The following is a 19,573-nucleotide window of genomic DNA, read 5'->3' as shown; positions in this document are numbered from 1 at the left end:
CACTGACCTGGATTTGATTTGTGAACTCCATCACTGGAGTGTGTGTAAAACATCTATATTCGATTTTTAATTTGTAAAGATCAGTGCATAGACTTTCTATGAGTTGAATGTCTGTTTATTTCTGCTCTAGCGAGATGCCTTTAGAAGGTCTTCGTTTAGCTGTCAGTCCCCCCGCTGTTGTGTCGGCTTTTTCTCTTCCGTGTGCTCCTTGACTGCTTGAAAACAGAATTGTCTGAACACAAGCAAACTTTATTGATCCATATTTCTGTTTGAAAGACCAGAGATTTGTAGAAGGAGGAGACTATTTCTCTTCTCTAGAAAGCTTACTGCAGAGGAGGTCTGCTCATGGCATAGTAAATCACTAAGACTGAATAAATGTTGCATTCAGCATATATCCTAAGCTTCATTTTGATGATTTATCTTAGGTAGTTTTTTTACCCCATACTAACCTTCTTTTTCTGGCAGGGTCCCCACCTTGTGCCCAGGGCTGTTTCACTCTACCCTGGAGATAGTGATCCGGTCAATACTTGGGCATATCCTACATCAAGATGTAGAGCACGTGATTCTAAAGCCCTTCTGGGCCTCTGGCTTTTGGTCCCAGGGGAGTAACTTGTGTAAGGAAAGAAGGCTCCTTAGGGATTGGAGATAAAATGCTTGTTTTGCATCCCTTGTGCATCTGAGTTGCTGACTAGACAGTTCTTGACGTTGTCTTCTAATACCCATAGGTGTCCTGGACTTGGGCAGTTGTGAGGATACAGTTAATTAAGCTGCATTAAGGCAAATATACACACTTGTTAGAACACTTAATTTGCCTCAGTAATATTGATTACATGGCAGAAGTTTGTTTAAACTGAATGGTATTTTTTTCCCCTACTGCTACAGTCCTTGCATGCAATCTGTGTAATAGCTAATAGCCATCATCAGTTAAATATCATGTTAGTTGTAAAGTAATGTCATAAGAATTGATTTGGACTTGGCAGTGGAGGAGAGCTCTCCCTTCAAAGCCAATGTAGGTGATTAGCCAGAGTTTTAAGCAGAATCATGGTTCATATAAACTGTGTATATTTTATAGACTTATAGCTGCTCTATATTACATGAGAGCCCATTATATTAAAGAAAAGCTCAGACAGTTAATTATGCAAAACATCATGTATGCAATTACCCAGTATTATTATGCATTTAACAGTCTTATTGATTTGCCAGTAGCTCGCTTACTGTATTTAGAGCTATAACCAAGGGATGCGCACCCCCAGATTGACATAGGTCCAAGGAAACAAGCTAAGGAAGAATTACACTAGTAAACGCTCCTGCATCAGATCAAATCCTTCAATACAGAAACTGTCAACAACTGTAATGAGCAACACATTGTGATATCACAGGACCATTTCTTTTCCCACTAATAAAGTTTATCAACCAGGAAGCATCAGAAATCACCTGGTAATGCAAACTGAAGCAATTGCAATTGCCAATGTCTAAAATAGTCTGGATAACTTAACAAGGCGCTGGGCAGTGGCCTCTGGCTGAAATGGCACAGTAAGAAAGGATGCAGGTACTTCCTAACCCATACACTTAGAACACAGTGTGAACAGTGCACTTCTCTTTGCTGAAAAGGAATGGAATCCATTTCCCTTCCTTTGTTTTAGGGACAACAGCAGGAGGAAAGGCACAAGGTTTTATAGGTCTTTCTCTATATCCGATTGGATGGCCAACCATCCTGGGTTGTCTGGACTAAGGAAGTCCCAGGACATGAGATTTCAGTGATTAAGTCAGGATAGTCGACCAACCTAATTTCAGAGCAAAATTGAACACTGGAGCCCTAAAAGCAGATAGGGTTTCAGCAAGGTCCTTCCTGGTCATGGTTTAGCCCTAGGTATGAAATTATAATCCTGGGGTGCTTTCAGCGACTGGCCAGAAATGAGTTCCAAGTGTCCTGTTTTTATTTGTCCTAAACTTCTTTGCTTAGTGTAGCACACGTGGCCCTTGACAGAATTGGGAAGGCGTTCAGCTTACACAGAGGCTCCGATTTGTTACTTGAAGAAGCTGGTCTCTGGTTCCCACACAACTTAGTTACATCTCTTGTCAACATCTCAAGCCTCAGCTTTGTGGGGAGCTGTTTGCTCACTCTGGTTCTTGACAGTAAGTTGCAAAGCGTCTTTTAGACTATACGCACAAGTTATTTGTTCAAAGAATCAAGAAGCGGTATCACTAAATCACTGTGATCATGTTATGCAGACCTCTGTTCCATTAGATGGGCCTCCACGTTTATTAAAGAAGACCTAAAGTAATATCTAAGCGTGTGTGCATATGTGTGCATGTGTTTTCATCTTTCTGGCGTGTGGGTCAGGATTTACAATTCCTTCTTTACAATTAATGGTCTCCTTCTGTTAGGTTAACCAGGCAGACCTGAAGATATTTCTTATTAAAAGAAAAAATCCTCTCTCTTCCTTCCCCAACTAAGCCAGTGTACCTTAATGCAATGATGATATGTTAGACCCAGCAGTTGTCAAAGCAGCGTATTACTGTGATGCCATAATGACACCCTGTCTCTGTAAAGTAGTCATGTTTTCTCAAATCACACGTTGCACCGTTGATTTCTGACATGACACTTAATTCGGTTGCTTTCTCTTTCTTCAGCATCACCATTCTTTGACAATAGCAGCTGGTGCCCATTTTGTTACTAAGTGATTCACATTTTGCCACTTTACGAGAGTGCAATTAGTTGAAGCAGGAGAGAAAAAAAAAAAGCTCATTGTAAAGTGGCGTGCTTGGAGTTGTAACTCAGACTGCCAGCGGAGCTGCTGGGGTCATGAGCTTTGAAGCCTGGGCCTCGGGGAGCTGCTGCCTTAGTCTCGGAGGTTTTCTTCTAAAAGCATTAAAACAAAACCCCAAACCGGTAGGCTAATAAAAGCTTCTTATTTTTTGAAACAAAAATACTTAAATGTTCAATCTGGTGATTTCGGCAGGTAGAAAACCGACCAATCCTTATAGCTTCATTCCTATTTTGGATAGGTTAAGTTATGAGCAGTAAGTAGGACTTTTGATAACCTTCCTTTCCAACCCTGAAGTTCCCTGATTCAGTGAGAGAACTAAGGATTCTGTCTTCTTATTTCTCTCTCTCTCTCTCCTCACATTTGTAAACTCGCAGGTTTGCTGGCTCCATGGTTGTTATGTAAAAATTTGAGATATAAATTGATAAAGTGTTTGGAATTTATAATGATGATGGGTACCTTTTCTGGCCCTTAAGGATGACAAGGAAGAAAATAAACTAGTGAGTTGTTTAGTTGTCATTTATTTAGCCTATTTCGGTGTCTGTCACTGAAATAGGTATAATAAAATTTCAAAAAATCTTGCCTTGGTGTTAAAATCAGGAAGGCCAAAGAAGACCTGTACACATGTGTTGCATTGATGCACCACTTTTTTAGGAGGGAAATAAAGTAGCAAATGAACTCAGGTTTGGTATAAAATTCAAAAGGTGAAATGCAGCTGCGTATTACGAACTTCTATTGGGTTGGCCAAAACGTTCATTCGGGTTTAGGTGAAACTAAAAGAAACATTTTTAACTTTCATGAAGAACTGTTGAACAACGTATTCACTAACCGAACGAATGTTTTGGGCAACCCAATAGTTTGGTGAAAGGATTAATAATATTTAATCATATATAAGCCTATGGAACGTAGGCTTAAGTCCCTTCTGGGAAATGTAGACCACTCTGGACACCTACACATTGCCCAGAAATTCACAGCAGTTCACTCACAGTCACACGTTTACCTGGATCTATGTAGCCTCTCTGAAAACAAGCTTGATAATTATAATATAAATGGAATATTAACTTACAGATGATCTTGTTTTTCCCTCCAGCAGCAACTTTGATTCTTATTCTTTTTGTCTGTCACTTTCTCCCTATACATGAACACCTGTACGTACAGTTAATCAACTGTCAAAAATTACATTTTTAAATAGTCCAGCAACCAAGAAGCTTTATTTGCCTGACCATTAGCATCTAACACCAAAGATAAATGTTACTCTTGCTAACCCTTAGGCAAGGCTGGGCAAGAAGTTCCTATGTTGAAGCAGGATCATCAGAATTTATATATAAATGTATATATATATGTATATATGTATAATATATATAATAGAACATATATAGAATATATATAGAATACAGAAGATTATACCTCAAACTGTATTGAAAATACTTTCTAAAGCACTGCAATGTCTCTGGCCTCTGGAAGGCTGTTATATCCCTCAAATTTAATTTCTTATATGGAAAATAAATGTTATTCTTGACATGGTTATTTCTCCCTCCAGTTTATTCTCAGGGTGTTCACTCAGAGAAGATGTTTAGAAAGTTGCTTCTCTTTTTCCCTTGTGTCTCCCATCATTTCTCTTAAAATAATAAAATAAAAACAACTCTACGTAGCCTTTAAAATAAATATTTCCCACATTTTTCCGACACATGTTATTTCTATTTGTAATTCTTAACTAAGTTTAGATTTTTATTAATCCAACGTGACCTAAAATTTCTGCGTTAACAGCACAATGTGGAATTGGGCTTACTCTCTTTGGCTCCGGATAAAGCCATCATCTTGAAAATGGCTCTTTCTGACAAAAAGGTGTTCTTTTGAAATAAAGTCTTATTCACTACATTCCTCTTAGAGTTAATGTGAATTTTAGTGCCTCTAATTTTAGGTTGAAGTGAAGTCTAGAATAAAACCCACCAGCTGACAATTGAATTTATAGATAGTTGTGAATATCTCAGGCTTCAATAATAGAGCTGTAGAATTTCAGAGACAGAGAGGGAGAGAATTAAGACCCACTGTAGTTTTAGGGTATAATGTAATGGTATCTAGGAAACGTTCAGTGTAATGAGCTAAGTAGTAATTAGGAGACAACTGTGTTCTTTCAGAAGAGTCTGTTTCGGTGTCACTCCAGACCCTGGGGAGGGTGACTCAACAGGGTAGCCTTGTAGCCAGCATGGTGGCTTCTTCAGCCACTTTTCCACTCATGGGTGAGTGTGAATGTCATAGAGCCTCTGTGTGTGCCAGCACTACCCCTCTTTGCTTGGCTATTTAAAAAACATCAGTGAACACCTTGAAAAACTCTCTGTTGGCTTCAGGACATTTCCGCACTGGACTTTGGAGCCAGCCCTGAGTTGAAATCCCGACTCTTCCACTTCCAAACTGTATGACTTTCAGGAAATTGTTTGATGTCTGAGGCTCTGTTTCCTAAAGAGTAATACGTCCCTCACAAGGTTGTCTTGGGGATTAAATGAGGTAATATTTGTAAAGTACTCAGGTCAATGCCTGACATGTAGTAAGCACCTGATAAATGGCAACTCTATTATTATTTCCACTGGGCAAAAAGGCATTCATTAAGGAAGCAGTTCATGTCTGAGAAGAAACATGTAAAGCCTACAGCACTGATCCAGCATGTTCACTTTCCTTTACAGCTACAATGGCCAGACTTGTGTAGGAGAAGAGATTGCCCCTGTCCAAAGGCTTCCCTGACCACTTGAACTTCCTGAATTTTCTTGCTTCCATCCAGGTTATTGCAAAGTTAGGGGCTGAGATTTTCGAGGAGACAGCTGGCTGGAGACACCCAATTTTTCAAAGACCTTAACAACATGCATTTGACACATAAACATTTGGTGACTTTGCAAATAACCCTTTCATAAATAGGAGGGTGATTCCTCGCCTTGTTTCTCAGTCAAGAGTTCTGCACATTTTAGAAGTCCATGAGAAAAAGCCCGAGGGAGAGAAAATTGGGATAAAATTGAACAGAGACAATCCAAGAAAAGAGAGAGAGAGAAAAGAGGGCCCAGGGAAAGGGTGGTAAGCAGCTCAGAGCAACTCTCCTTGGGAAAAAGAAAAAATGATTAAGAAATGGTGCCTCGCAGGCAGATGGCGAAAGAGTTAATTGTCATGGCTGTGAGAAATTCAGTGCCAGAGAGAGGAAAGGGGAGCAACTGTGTTTTAGTACCCTAATAACTTCTAACTGTAGTCTAAGATCATAATGTATGTGCGAGCAGTCCAGTAATTATAAGGTAATAAGTGAAGTGGTAGAGTAAGTGCTTTAAATTAAAAGGAATTTGCAGGGCTGCTGTAAGTCAGTGCCGACCCGCTTTCTTTCAAACGTTGACTTGAGGAAAAGTGCTTAGCCCAGGGTGCAAGCTGGGAGACAAGGAGAGCGATCTATTAATTACAGAGCTCATTAACAGTGACGGGACAAGGCAGCAGATGCGGGAGGGAGCGGACGCCTGGTTCAGGCTGGAGGGGGGGATATTTTTCCTTTCACTAGCTCTTGAGGAAAGGACAACCCAAGTGGGTGGGCGAAAGCAAGAAGATATTTTTGTGGATTTCTCCTGCTCTCTGGACATCCCGAGTTTGCTTTACTTTAGAAAGCAGCACAGAACTTCCGATGGGAAATCTGCTAGGTAAGAGGCAAACTTCTTGTTCTGGATGCTTTGCTCTTGAGACCGCCTTCTCGGAACCATTCAGTGAACATTCCCTGATAGGAAATAACCATATTTTTCTTCGTTTGAAAGTAGCAGAACAGTGGGGGAAGGGGGCACCCGGAGGAGAGCATGAAATTTGTGATAAAATATCATTAGATTTATAGTGAAATAGATAATTGCATCCCTTCGGTTATCCTGTGACTACTCCCCCAAATTCGAGTGAATGACCATTACCCTGTGGGATTCCCATAAATCAGCTTTCCACCGGGAAGCAATTATCTAAGTTTGTTTCTCAACGGTCACCTCTTCTTTCTATAGTGGGCTCTCAGAAGGTTCCTAGAGACTTGGCTAAAAGGGGTTTTGCACTATGGCGAACGGGAAAGAAAATAGGACCAATTATATCTTTTCATCTAATTACCTCTTCAGAAATTTAATCACCTACGGGTCTGACAAAGTAAGAGGGGCAGTCTGTTTCTTCTAGATAAGGGAGAGAGTTTGTTAGATTAGATGCTTCATCATATTTCCTTTTAGGAGGTATGATGTTAAAAGACCAAAGGAAGGGGAGTAAAAGAGACCATCGCAAATCTCATTTTTTCAGGGCAAAATTTGATACATCCTTACTTTGCTGAATATGAAGTATCAGGTTTATGGATTCACAGGTATACTGAAGGCTCAAATGGCTTTTAGTGATTCCTCTCTTCAACAGTGGCAAATCGCACATGCAGACATGGACACATGTAAACACATGTACATGTTTATTAATCAGTGCTGGTGATCATTTCACTATTTTGTGGGCTCTAGGAAATAATCCTTAAATATTGGCTAGCATTTTATCCTTGATGTCTTTCTGTATCGCTAGAGGCAACGTGATTGAGGATATATTCCCTGTGTGTCTTAGATCAATAAAAGACACAGTTATGCTTATGGAAGCGTGCTGACAAACAGTAATTACAGAGCTGAGGAATCATCTGTTCAGCCTTGACAATAAAAGTTTAGTTCTGCTCATAATAAAATGACTGCAACATCAGAAAATGGAAGAGAAAAGTAGAGTGAGGATAAGGGTAATTTTAGAAGTGATATGGACTTTGCAAATTACTCCTCTTCCATGGATAAATTTAGAATCTAGAGAGTTGATTTAGATACTGACAGTGGTTCTCCAAGAGAAAGGTACAATGAAAGGAACTGGATCAGTTAGAGCTTTTGTTTATGGCCTGTCTGGGCACTTTGATGTAACCCTGTCACGCCCTTATGCTGATTACCTTGTTGTAGAACAAGAGATATTGACTAGAGAATGATGTGTAGTCCTTAGTTCTTAGGCAGCACTCTCAAAGAGCAATGTCTTTAACGTATGAATTCTCTCTTTTTTTTTTCCTCCTTTCGATCTTTTTTTGCACTTTCTCTATTTTTTCACCTTCTCTTTGTTTCTACCTATTTTGGTATCTCTGTTTGACACTCTCTCCTCTTTCTCTCTCTGTTTGCACCTCCCTAAACCTCAGGCTTCTCTGCAGAATGTCAAACAAAGATCGACACATTGATTCCAGCTGTTCGTCCTTCATCAAGACGGAACCCTCCAGCCCGGCCTCCCTGACGGACAGCGTCAACCACCACAGCCCAGGTGGCTCTTCAGACGCCAGCGGGAGCTACAGTTCAACCATGAATGGCCATCAGAACGGACTTGACTCGCCACCTCTCTACCCTTCTGCTCCTATCCTAGGAGGTAGTGGGCCTGTCCGGAAACTGTACGATGACTGCTCCAGCACCATTGTTGAAGACCCCCAGACCAAGTGCGAATACATGCTCAACTCGATGCCCAAGAGACTGTGTTTAGTGTGCGGTGACATCGCGTCTGGGTACCACTATGGGGTAGCATCCTGTGAAGCCTGCAAGGCATTCTTCAAGAGGACAATTCAAGGTGAGTGAGGGTTGCACCTGGCGATACCCACCCTCCTCCAGCCTCATGTGATGGTTGGTTGGTTGGTTTTCGTGGTTCTGGTCCTTGTTAGTCAAGTTGTGCATTTTTTTTTTTTTTTTTTTTCTTTTTGCGGTACGCGGACCTCTCACTGCTGTGGCCTCTCCCGTTGCGGAGCACAGGCTCCGGACGCGCAGGCTCAGCGGCCATGGCTCACGGGCCCAGCCGCTCCGGGGCATATGGGATCTTCCCGGACCGGGGCACGAACCCGTGTCCCTTGCATCGGCAGGCAGACTCCTAACCACGGCACCACCAGGGAAGCCCAAGTTGTGCATTCTTAATTCTATCCTGAGTATAAAATAGAAATAGGTTAAAATTGATAGTGGAGGATTTGTAGAATAGGCTCCACCCCCCCACCCCCATATGTTCCCTATCAATTCCACGTTTACTATCAAGCTCTAAAGATGGAATGATAATAAGCTTTGGGTGGAGTTTAAAAGCACAGCTGTTATTAGAGCAGTGGGGGTCTGGATAGCAACTGAACCGATGCGCACTGGATGAATAGTGCTTTTACCTCTTCTGTTCTTCGTGTAGCTAAAATGATAAATATTTTAGACCAGTGGTTTTCAAACTAGAGTGTGCATCAAACCCGCCTGGAGAGCTTGTGAAAATGCAGATCACCCACCCCCAGAGCTTCTGATTCATTACATCTGTCTTAGGTAGGGGGTCTGAGAATTTATATTTCTAACAAATTTTCAGATGATGCCGATGTTGCTGGTCCAGGAACTACACTTTTGAGAATCACTGCTCTAAACAAATTTAATTTTCTGCGCCCTTCCTTCTTTTCCTGTGGTTGGATGTACTTTCCCCACCTTTTTAATAAATTTGTGTGAAAAAGCTTCCAAACTGTACCAAAATATAAAATATGCCTCCAACGTATGTAAGACATACCCAAACCTTTATAGATCTCCAGATTTATAAATAACTATTATTTCCCTCCGAAAAATGTAGAAAAACATGACTAAAATTTGTATGTGACCCTTTAAACTAGGAATCCACAAATACAAAACTCAGCTCCTTTTCAAAGCTATAGATAATTACAGAAAATTATTTTTCTTACAGAAAATTACTTTTCACTTGTTTAGATCCTTTGTGATACACTTTTGAAGAAAATAGAGGAAGGAAAGAATCATTGTTTATTGAGGATCCCCAGCACACCAGTGATTCTATTCTGCTCTGCTCCGTGGTTTACAAAGTGTATCTTCTGGGAATGTCCTGGCGGTCCAGTGGTTAGGACTCCACACTTTCACTGCTGAGGGCCCAGGTTCACTCTCTAGTCGGGGAACTGAGATTCCACAAACCACGTAGCATGGCCAAAACAAAAATACCCAAAATGTATCTTCTTAACCAGTTATAGAGATAAGTGCGTTTTCCCTCATGTCAGTGGTTCTCAACCTTGCAGGCTCACTGGAGTCACCTGGAGACATAAAAAAGAAATACTGATGCCTAGGCTCATACCCCCAAATTCAGAATTAATTGGCCTTGGGTGTAGCCAGGGCAAGCAGGGATTTATGAAAGCTTCCTAGTTAATGCTTCATCTAAAGCCGAGGTTAAGAACCACTGCACCCTACCGTGCTGTGTTCTGTGACAGTGCTTCTGAAGGTGTGGCTGCTATCAGTATCACCAGGGAATTTGTTAGAAATGCAGATTCCCATCCTTCATCCCAGATTACCTCTGTCAGAATCCCTGGGGGAGGGCCCAGCAATTTGCGCTTTGCCAAACCCTCCAGGTAACTCTGATGCTCACCCGAGTTTGAGAACCACAGCTCTGTTACCGTGTCGCTGCTCATTTACCGCTGACAACTCTTCTTTTTCATCTACTGGTCCCTTGTTGGACATAACTGAAATCAGTTTAATAATTGTGTGACACGCTTACTGGTTTTTAAAGTGCAAAGGAGATGATGTTTGTTAAACTCTACTCCTTCTAAATGTTTTAACAAAAGGTGATTCTGAACCCCTTTATGAGCACAGAGAGTAATCTTCTACCCTTTCCTTTTGAGCATGTGGGCGGGCAAGTCTTTTCACCCAGTAGCACTGAAGATCTTAGTGATTGTCCTTAGTGGAACAGGTGGTACCATCTCCCATTGCTTTTGTGCCATCTATCACATAATCACTTCCTTGATGTATGGCTGATGAATACACAGTTGAAGAGTTAAAGTGCACAGTTGTTCAAGGTATCATAACTCTTACATAATAGAGTGGATCTATCAGCCTAATCTTTTCACGGCCTTTCATAGTTTTAACAGAAGAACACAAGCCAAGTTAGTGTGGAGTATGTATGAATTACCTAAATATTTTAATAGCTGTATCTTCATATTTAATGGATCATCGTAGCCATATTTTATTAGCATTTTCTTACAAAAATCCTTCAGCCACTGGACCTTTCTTTTCTTTCTTCTCATTTATAAACTGAAGGCGTTAATACCTACCTCAAGGAATGCTTCTGGATAAAGTGAAATACAAAATCACATGTAAAGTGAGTAAATAAAAACGATGATCTGTATGCAAAGCTTCCTCTCACTTTGAGGCACTTGAAAGTATCTCTTCAGCCTACTTACTAGATTGCAAAACTTGAGAATGAAAACACACTTCAAATCTTTGGGTTCTTACCAGCCATTGTCCAACAATATTAGAACATGGATGCTACAGAGCATCTCAAATTTAAACTGTTAGTAATTTGATGTTGTTAACTCAGTTTACACAGCTCGGGGTCTAACTACACAAAGATAAGGGAGTGTTTGGGGATAAATTAACAAATACTGTGTACACTGGTGTAAGCAAAATGGTCTCAATATGAAAACCATTCCCAGTTACTCCACAAATATTGACTAAAAACCTACTGTGGGCCTGGCACTGTGCTGGCCTGAGTTTCAGCTTAGCAACACTTTACGAAAGCTTGGTTCCCAAAGAGTTGTGGATTGCAGTGAATTCCTCCTATAAATGTCTCCTGCCTTGAGAGAATACCAAAGTTTTTTGTTTTGGGAGGGGGGGATTGAAACAACGTGGTCCTCAGTATGTTTTCCAAAGATAGGACAACTATGTGAAAACATTTCCTGACAGTTGTTTAAAAAAAAAAAGAAAAGAAATCCTATCGCTTAGCTATTAATAGCCGTGCAATAGTTACTTACCGGCGATCCCTGGAATAGAACAATTGGACTTCTATCGCTGATTCTTCCTTAGGATGCTGAAATGCTACCAAAAGTTTCACAGGGTGAACCACAGGGTGATTCTTGGCATTGATGTATAGTGCTCCGTTCTACTCCATATTGGAGACAGCAACTTTCAAGGGTTTTGAGCAGCAGACAGACATGTCACTGTCCAGATTAGCACTCTGGGCTTGCCCACCTGGCTGTGCTTGTAGCTGGCAGCTGGGTGGTACTCCTGCTGCCCTGCTACCCTGCTAGCTACATCAGCGGGCCTCGTGCCGTGGTGCTCACTTAGCCCCAAAAAGGCAGTGAGGCAAATAAAGGGATTAAATTGTGAAAGTGTAATGTAATAATTAGGGTGGTAATTGTAAGGGAGATTGGAACAGCCCCTCCTTCCTCTGGCCAACTAATGATAGCGATTCAACTCAGAAGATGTTGAAAGTGGCCGAATCTGTTGCATCATCACAGATGCTTAGTCTGATGTGGAAGGGACCATGGAATCCATTCTCATGCCTTGAGGCAGCCTTGCAGCCAAACTCTCCTTGACCGATGGTAGTCTTTCCCTTCCCTCCCTTAAAGCTCTGCCGAAGAATGAGAAAGGATTATGCAACTTCCCTTAAGAACGAGTCTTTCCACCATCTCATAGCCCCTATGGCCAAGGGGGTAAGTGTGCCTTCCTGGTTCTGGTCTTATTGACTTGACTAAGGGACATAGATATTCAAAGCCATAGTCATGGGAATATTTCCTCTTTAGAATTTTTATTTCTTGTTATAATTATTTAAGATTGGTTATCCAAAATGTAATACATTTTAATAGTTGGACAAAATACTTCTTAAATTTAGAGCCAAAAGAACATATATCCAGAGCACCTCTTGCGAAAAGTAATGTGAATTGTTCTTTTCAAAGCTGAATGTGATATTCCAGTTGCAAAAGGCAATTCATCATAAATTTCAGTGAAAGTCAACCAGAAAGGCATATTTTACTTATTGACTGTTTCTAAGTTATCATTGGAAAACTATTGAATTAGGTCAACACTTAGGTAATAGTCAAAGTTTTGGAAGGTTTTAGTTTGCTTTTTTCTTTCTTTTCTTTGTTTTTCTGACCAAAAACGTTTTAGAGGATTTTGACTGTTCTATCATCCCACAGGGTTACAATGGCAGCAATGATTTCATTGTCGTTTTCTAGGCTTATTAGTTTTTGTGTGTGATATCGTTATTCTGATTTTTTTTTCTTATTCTAGTTTGGCCTTAATTCATAAATGAGTGGGAACTTCTGTGGGGGTTTTTTTGTTTGTTTTTTTTTTGTTTTTGGTACCTTCTCATTAAGAGTTTTCCCTGGATTCTTCTTAAGGAGGTAAGAGAAGGAAAATATCTTTATATCCCCCCAAAGTCAATATATGTTTCATTATTTAATTCACAAAACACTAACCCCCTGAAGTTTTTATGCCTATATAAGAGTACGGAAAATAAATTGTATATATTTATTAATATAACCATTTCAGCCATTTATTCTTGTGCTAGAAATATAGCATTCCCTCCCTCTTTTAAAAAGAGGATATTATGGGCTTCCCTGGTGGCGCAGTGGTTGAGAGTCTGCCTGCCGATGCAGGGGGACACGGGTTCGTGCCCCGGTCCGGGAGGATCCCACATGCCGCGGAGTGGCTGGGTCCGTAAGCCATGGCCACTGGGCCTGCGCGTCTGGAGCCTGTGCTCCGCAGCGGAAGAGACCACAACAGTGAGAGGCCCGTGTACCGCAAAAAAAAAAAAAAAAAAGAGGATATTTTTAAAATAGGGGATTATTTTTTTTAAGATATTCATTCTAGCATGGGTTTTGGATTCATATAAAACCAGGTCCAAGTCTCAGCCACTTACCTGCTGAGAAGCCATAACTTCTCGGTGCCTCCCTTCCCCAGGTGGTAAGGATTAAATGAAGAGACTATCAAAGAGTCTGGCCCATAGTAAGGGCTCAATAATTGATTGACTCTGGTTGCTATTGGCAGTATGACTGGGCTATTCAAGCATTGGGTGGTTCAAATACTCTAGGACAAATAGATGTCTTTGATGCTAAACTAGAAGGACCTGTGAGCTTCTCAGCTCGCAGCTACCCCCCTTTTGCTCTGATAATAAACTTTCTCTCCCTGTAGCCATTTTTCACAATAGTGCCCTTTTATATTAGAAGGCATTTAGGTGGGCCGATTGGAAATTTGATTGGTTTTATATAGTTTGTTTTGTTTTGTTTTTTGACTGTGCTGCTCGGCTGGTGGGATCTTAATTCCCGGACCAGGGATTGAACCCAGGCCCTCGGCAGTGAAAGCACCAAGTCCTAACCACTGGCCCACCAGGGAATTCCCCTGGTTTTATGTAGTTTTATGGTGATCAATTTTTTTTTTCTGTGACTGTGGATGGGAAACTAGGTAAATCAGAAAGGGAACCTGAATCTTATCACTTGAGTAAAATATCCCAATTAAGCTTTGAATGTGGGATTCAGGAAATAAAAAAGCAGAATGTCTTTGCAGCGTGAAATCTAGGAGTGACCATCATAAGAACCAAGTCCACTGCCGGTGTTCGTGGGACCTGATACAGTGTACACCCACATATTGTGTATGTAAATATGTAAGCGTTTGTAAATTAAGATAACAAACTGCTAAGTCAAATATCTTCTGTTCTCTTATTTGACAAATGTGCCTTCACAATGGCCTGGGAGGCTAGCTTGGCATTTTTAATTCTTAGACTCCTGGGAGTTTTGTGTCAGAAAGAGGCAGTAGAAGGAGAGCCAGCTTTTAGCTTGCAGCCCAGCCCATTTCCCTTCCTTCCCCTCTGCCTTCCATCATGTCTGGTACATAGTGTGGACTCCCCTGCCCCCATGTCCAAGACCCATCCACCCCTTCCTAACAGCTGCACCTTGACCACGCACAGGCCTTGTAATGTGCACTCCGGCACTGCGGTCCAGCCCAGGCCATCTTCCAGAGGACCGACCCAGGGGAGAGGGCCACGCAGGTCCTGGAACGGGGTTTGTAGGGGTTTATCCTGGGAATTCGGGAGTCCTGGGTACTCGGGATCATGCAGTATGAGGGGGGCTTGTCTCCTTAGCCTGTGGAAGGGCTTGCACCGTGATACTTTCTAAAGCCCAGGGCTTTCAGGTGGGGGGCCCTCCTAGTCTGAGTCTAAAGGTGACACTGATAAGAGCCTAAATCTCACCTTAAACATAGGGCATTAAGAGGAGGAAGGCATATGCTAAAGGTGAATGGGCACAGTCTGTGCGTCTGCTGTTTTCCACCCTGAATTGTTGACTCCTTCCTGAAGTCGACGGCGTAGTCCTAGAGGACCTTTCCTGGATGTAGCATTTTCTTTGCCGTCCATGTGCTATTTTAGTCTCAGAATAGAATATTTGCAGCACTGGCGGAAATAACTTACAAATTGAGTGTCTGTGCATCTTATGAACCTTAGCAAGGAAAATAATAAGGTATTATCTGTTTAACTTAAACAGCATTTAGAGGAAATCACTCTCCCGGTTTGTACGCAGCGTCTTTAAAACGAATAAGTTCTAAAATTAAAATCCAAAATAATATGGAATTGACTTAACGAATCTCAGTGATTATCAGTTTGGATGCAGTATTAAATTAAATATGGAGGTGATATTTTCAAAAGAAATATTGTCTAAACCTCATTTGCTTTAACTCCGAGCTTGCTTTTGTTATGTTTAATTGACTTTTCCACTTTTCCTTGCATTTGATGCCAATTTTGTCTGAGTTTTTGAAATGCGTGAATGTTGCCAAGTTATCAATGAGAAATATTATTCTCCTGCTATTTTAATTGTTAGCTTCTGTGTTTATTTTAATAGTAAAGTTTAGTATTGCAGACTTTCTTTGTGGGTAAAGAATATGTATTATGCGAATTGATATTTTAGGAAACAGCACAGTTTACAGTTTGATCTCTCTCAGTTTTGACTTAGTGGACCCACTTCTCAGGATAAATGAGTAGTGATTGCTTTTTCATGGATTGTTCTGACTTTTAGGAATGGGCCTAAATTGTCATCACTTCCCAAGTTGTTGAAGAGCTAATGGTAACAAAATTCTTCTATACAGGACCAGAGAGTAAAACAGATAGTAAATATCTTAGGATCTGTAGGTCATATGCCTTCTCTGTCATGTACTCAGTTTTGCTTTGTTTTATTTGTTAAGCTGTTTAAGAATATAGAAACCACTCTGAGCTTGAGGTCATACCAAAACAAACCTAGGGCTAGATTTGAAGGCTGGCCCGAGTTTGGGTGGCTGCTAGACTAAAACACCCTCATTTCATCTTCCTTGTAGGCAACAATGACTACGAGGATTTTCATATCAGAGGACTTTCTGGACAGCTTTGCATGCATATCATTTATTTAAATTGAAAGCAAGGTCTCTATCGTGATGATTTTTTTTAGCCTGTTTTCTCAGTTTTCAGAATATTTTTTTCCCAGGAATTAAAATTTTCTAGCCTCTTTTCACGGTTCACTATGACATACACATGTGTGTATCAGCCAGCTAATCAGAAAACAGAATCAATGTAAATGAAAATAAAGTAACATTTAGAGTCACTGACAAAAAGTTGGATCTTGGTTGTATAAAATAAGAGTGATTAATTTTCAGAGATTAAATTGCATGGTTGGTCTTTGATCAGGGAAAAGAAAAGAGAAGAAAATTTAATGATCCCCACTATTTTTTTTGTCCTTCAGATGTTAGGAACTCACATGTGCAACACCGGCGTCTCCGGTATCATTTACATGTTTATTCAACACATTGCATTATGTTACTGTATTTTGAAAGTCATTTAAAATCAACATATTTTAACCTCCTGAGAGGGTATATTGTCCAGTTGGGTGACAGTAGATAGGAACCTATCCCATGTAAGGGGTATATGCCAGTGGCATTCAAGGAGGAAAAGAATTTGCAGTGAAACTTTTTTATGCCATGGTAAAAAGTCCAGCTGTAGTTCACTGTCAAATTAGTGAGATTGAATAATTAGTCAAGTTAAGCAGACACAATTCACTTTCCTAAGCAATATATTTGCCAAACAAGTGACCCTCTCTTCTACTGTCATTTCACAGTGGTTGGGAAGAAATTGTGGTATGCATTTTATGATCCTCTGGTAAGTGATATTGCACTTATTTTTATTTATTAAAAAAAGATGTAGTAGTATCGCTAATTCTTACAAGTGCAATAGTTACAATTAATAAGAGGACAAGCTTGTTAGTAATTTTTTTAAACTTAGTTCTATTTTCACACTTTAACTAAATTTCTAATATATCTGTAATATTAGTATATTCTCCATTGACTCTACTCTGATACGGCCTACGTTATAGAATCAAAAAAAAATAAGAATGTTATTCTGGATTATCTTTACATATGCATACTTGGCTATGCTCTCTCTCTTTTCTAAATTTTTATAAGCTTTTTTTTTCTTAAAAAAAAAACCCCTCTGTACTCAGAAAATAAAATCCATTTCCCATGGTTCACCTGAGCCAGGGTCCTCAGAAGTCGCAGCCAGGAAGGAAAGGGGCTCCCAGGTGCTGATTGTAGATGGAGCTGGCGTGAGAACTGGTGCCCTCTGTGGTTCCAGTGTCCAGATCCACCTGTGCCACCCATACTTACCTGGATGTCCTGATCCACCTGTGCCATCCATACTTCCTGATAAAGTCACTTTCTTACGGGAAAGGAAGTACGTGCATTGCCATTTCCTCCGGGGAATTTGTTGGCGAGTACTTCTCTTTTCCTAGCCTGCCCCAGCCTACCACAACCTCAAAACCTCAAAACCTACCACAAGGTCAAATCCACAACCTCTCCCAGCACTCCACACCAGCTCTTCCAGCAAGTCACTGGTGAGAAGGAAGTTTGTGTTGTTTACATGCTCAGGTCGGAAGGACTTCATAGATCAGTTCCAATTAATTCTTTAAAAACCCCATTTACTTTCCTATCTGTTAGCTAGGTGGATTTTTACATCTGTGATGGGACTTCTTAGGTAGCAGGGTGTGGCTGATACTTTGCCTACAGACAACTGGACTTGCACCCAGGTCACCCTAGTATTATCTGATGACTGTTTTGATGAAGAGGCTGGAGGCTGTTCTTTGAGGACAAGATGAACTCCCAAGAAAAGGTATCAGTACCTCTCTTAACATTCTAATAGCTGTCATTCTTTCCTCTTGGTTCTCCCTCACTCAGAACCAAGCCCTGACAAATAATGCTGTTTCGTTCAGAGAATAACCAATAAATTACATTGTTAGAATGGCCTCCGTCTACAGAGCATCATATTAAATGCTTGAGCACAAATAGTAGGAAAGATACGTTGCACTTCATATTTTTCAAAGTGCATGCTTTAACATATGTTAATTACATGATAAGATCCTTCTTCGCATAAATTCAGAATTGGTTCTGGCTGAATCCAGTTAGGATACACTAAAATGTTCACCCTAAAGGTAGGAAAGGAAACAAAAAAAATGAGTGATGAGGGTTCTGCTGTCTAAAGTTCCTATTGATGCGAATGTGGGTCACTTTTTTGGGTAATCAGTTGCAGGAGTATATGTTTCAATATGATTTGAATCCCGAGGATTTGTTACTTGTTAGAATTCAGGTTTTGGAAGCTGTGAGACAGGTTGTGAGGAATGGCAGGGTGGCGTTTAGTGGCATGGGTCAGAAATTTTTTTCTTTACTGGTAAAACCCAAGGCAATGATTCATTTTTTTGATATATTACTTGATAAATTTAGATAACATCATAGAAGTGATAAAGTACACACAGGGCATTAATTAAGTTTCTTTTGAAGTTGCTTTAAGTTGTTGGGATTCAACAGGCCTGGTCATTGGAATTCTCTTATTACACCATTTCAGAAGTTATACCTGAAAGCAAAATTAGATAATGGATGCTGGTAAAGTATTCTGGTTTATACGAAAAGTAAATATAAGTTTATATGTAAAAGAAATGATGTTCCAACATACTTTTTATTTTATTTTTTCACATCTTTTTCTTTCTTTTTTTGGCCGCACCATGCGGCACGTGGGATCTTAGTTCCCCGATCAGGGATCGAACCTCCGCGTCCCCAGCATTGGAAGCGTGGAGTCTTAACCACTGGACCACCAGGGAAGTCCAATTCATTTTATTTTTTATTGTGATAAAAAGCATAACATAAAATGCACATAACATAATATATGTTAAAATTCTCCATCGTAACCATTTTTAAGGGTACGATGCCTTAGTGCTAACTATATGCATATTATTGTACAACAGATCTTCAACATTATCTCATCTTGCAGAAATGAAACTCTATACCAATTAAATACCAACTCCCCATCTTCCCCTTCCCCCAACCCCTGGTAATCACCATTCTACTTTCTGTTGCTATGAGTTTAACTACTTTAGAGTACCCCCTATAAGCAGAATCATGTAGTATTTGTGTTTTTGTGACTGGCCTGTTTCACTTAGCATACTGTCCTCAGCTCATCTATGTTGTAGTATATGTCAGGATTTCCTTTTTTTTCACAGCTGAATAATATTCCATTATATGTATAGATGTATACACATTTCCTTTTTCCATTCATCAGTGGACATTAGGTTGTTTCTGCCTCTTGGTTATTGTGACTAATGCTGCAATAAGCATGGGTGTACAAATATCTCTTTGAGATCCTGCTTTCGATTTTTTGGATAAAATACCCAGAGGTGGGATTACTGGATCATATGGCAGTTCTATTTTTAATTTTTTAAAGACCTTCCATGTTGTTTTCTATAGAGGCTGCACCATTTTGCACTCCCACCAACAGTGCATGAGGGTTCTAATTTCTCTTTATCCTCTCCAACACTTATTCTCTTCTTTTTTTTTTTATTAAATAATGGCCATTCTAATAATGAGTATGAGGTGAATATTTAAATATTTTTGAGGCGTTTTGGATGTATCTCAAATTTGAAGTTCTAATCTTTCACCTGCCAATGCTTATCCATAAGTAATTACATATGTGGACAATGTAAATAGTTGGTTTCATCC

At 40.2% G+C, this 19,573-nt stretch overlaps 1 protein-coding gene across 4 annotated transcripts in view; it reads left to right on the top strand.

The window, feature by feature from the left end:
- ESRRG (estrogen related receptor gamma) overlaps nt 1–19,573 on the top strand; it is a gene marked incomplete at both ends in the record, with an annotated part of 493,979 nt that overhangs the window by 314,340 nt on the left and 160,066 nt on the right. For 3 of the 4 annotated variants that reach the window (XM_082834452.1, XM_082834454.1, XM_082834453.1), the window contains one exon: nt 7,951–8,366. In XM_082834452.1, coding sequence (XP_082690578.1) covers nt 7,951–8,366 — 416 coding nt within the window. Of the gene's footprint in view, nt 1–7,950; nt 8,367–19,573 lie in introns of those variants that run through there. The other variant, XM_082834455.1, reaches the window with a different exon arrangement.

Source organism: Leucopleurus acutus (genome assembly GCF_964270905.1).
Source record: "Leucopleurus acutus genome assembly, chromosome: 2".
NCBI classification, from domain to species: domain Eukaryota; kingdom Metazoa; phylum Chordata; class Mammalia; order Artiodactyla; family Delphinidae; genus Leucopleurus; species Leucopleurus acutus.
Note: the sequence above shows the minus strand (reverse complement) of the source record. Positions and strands in the feature narration are given on the sequence as shown.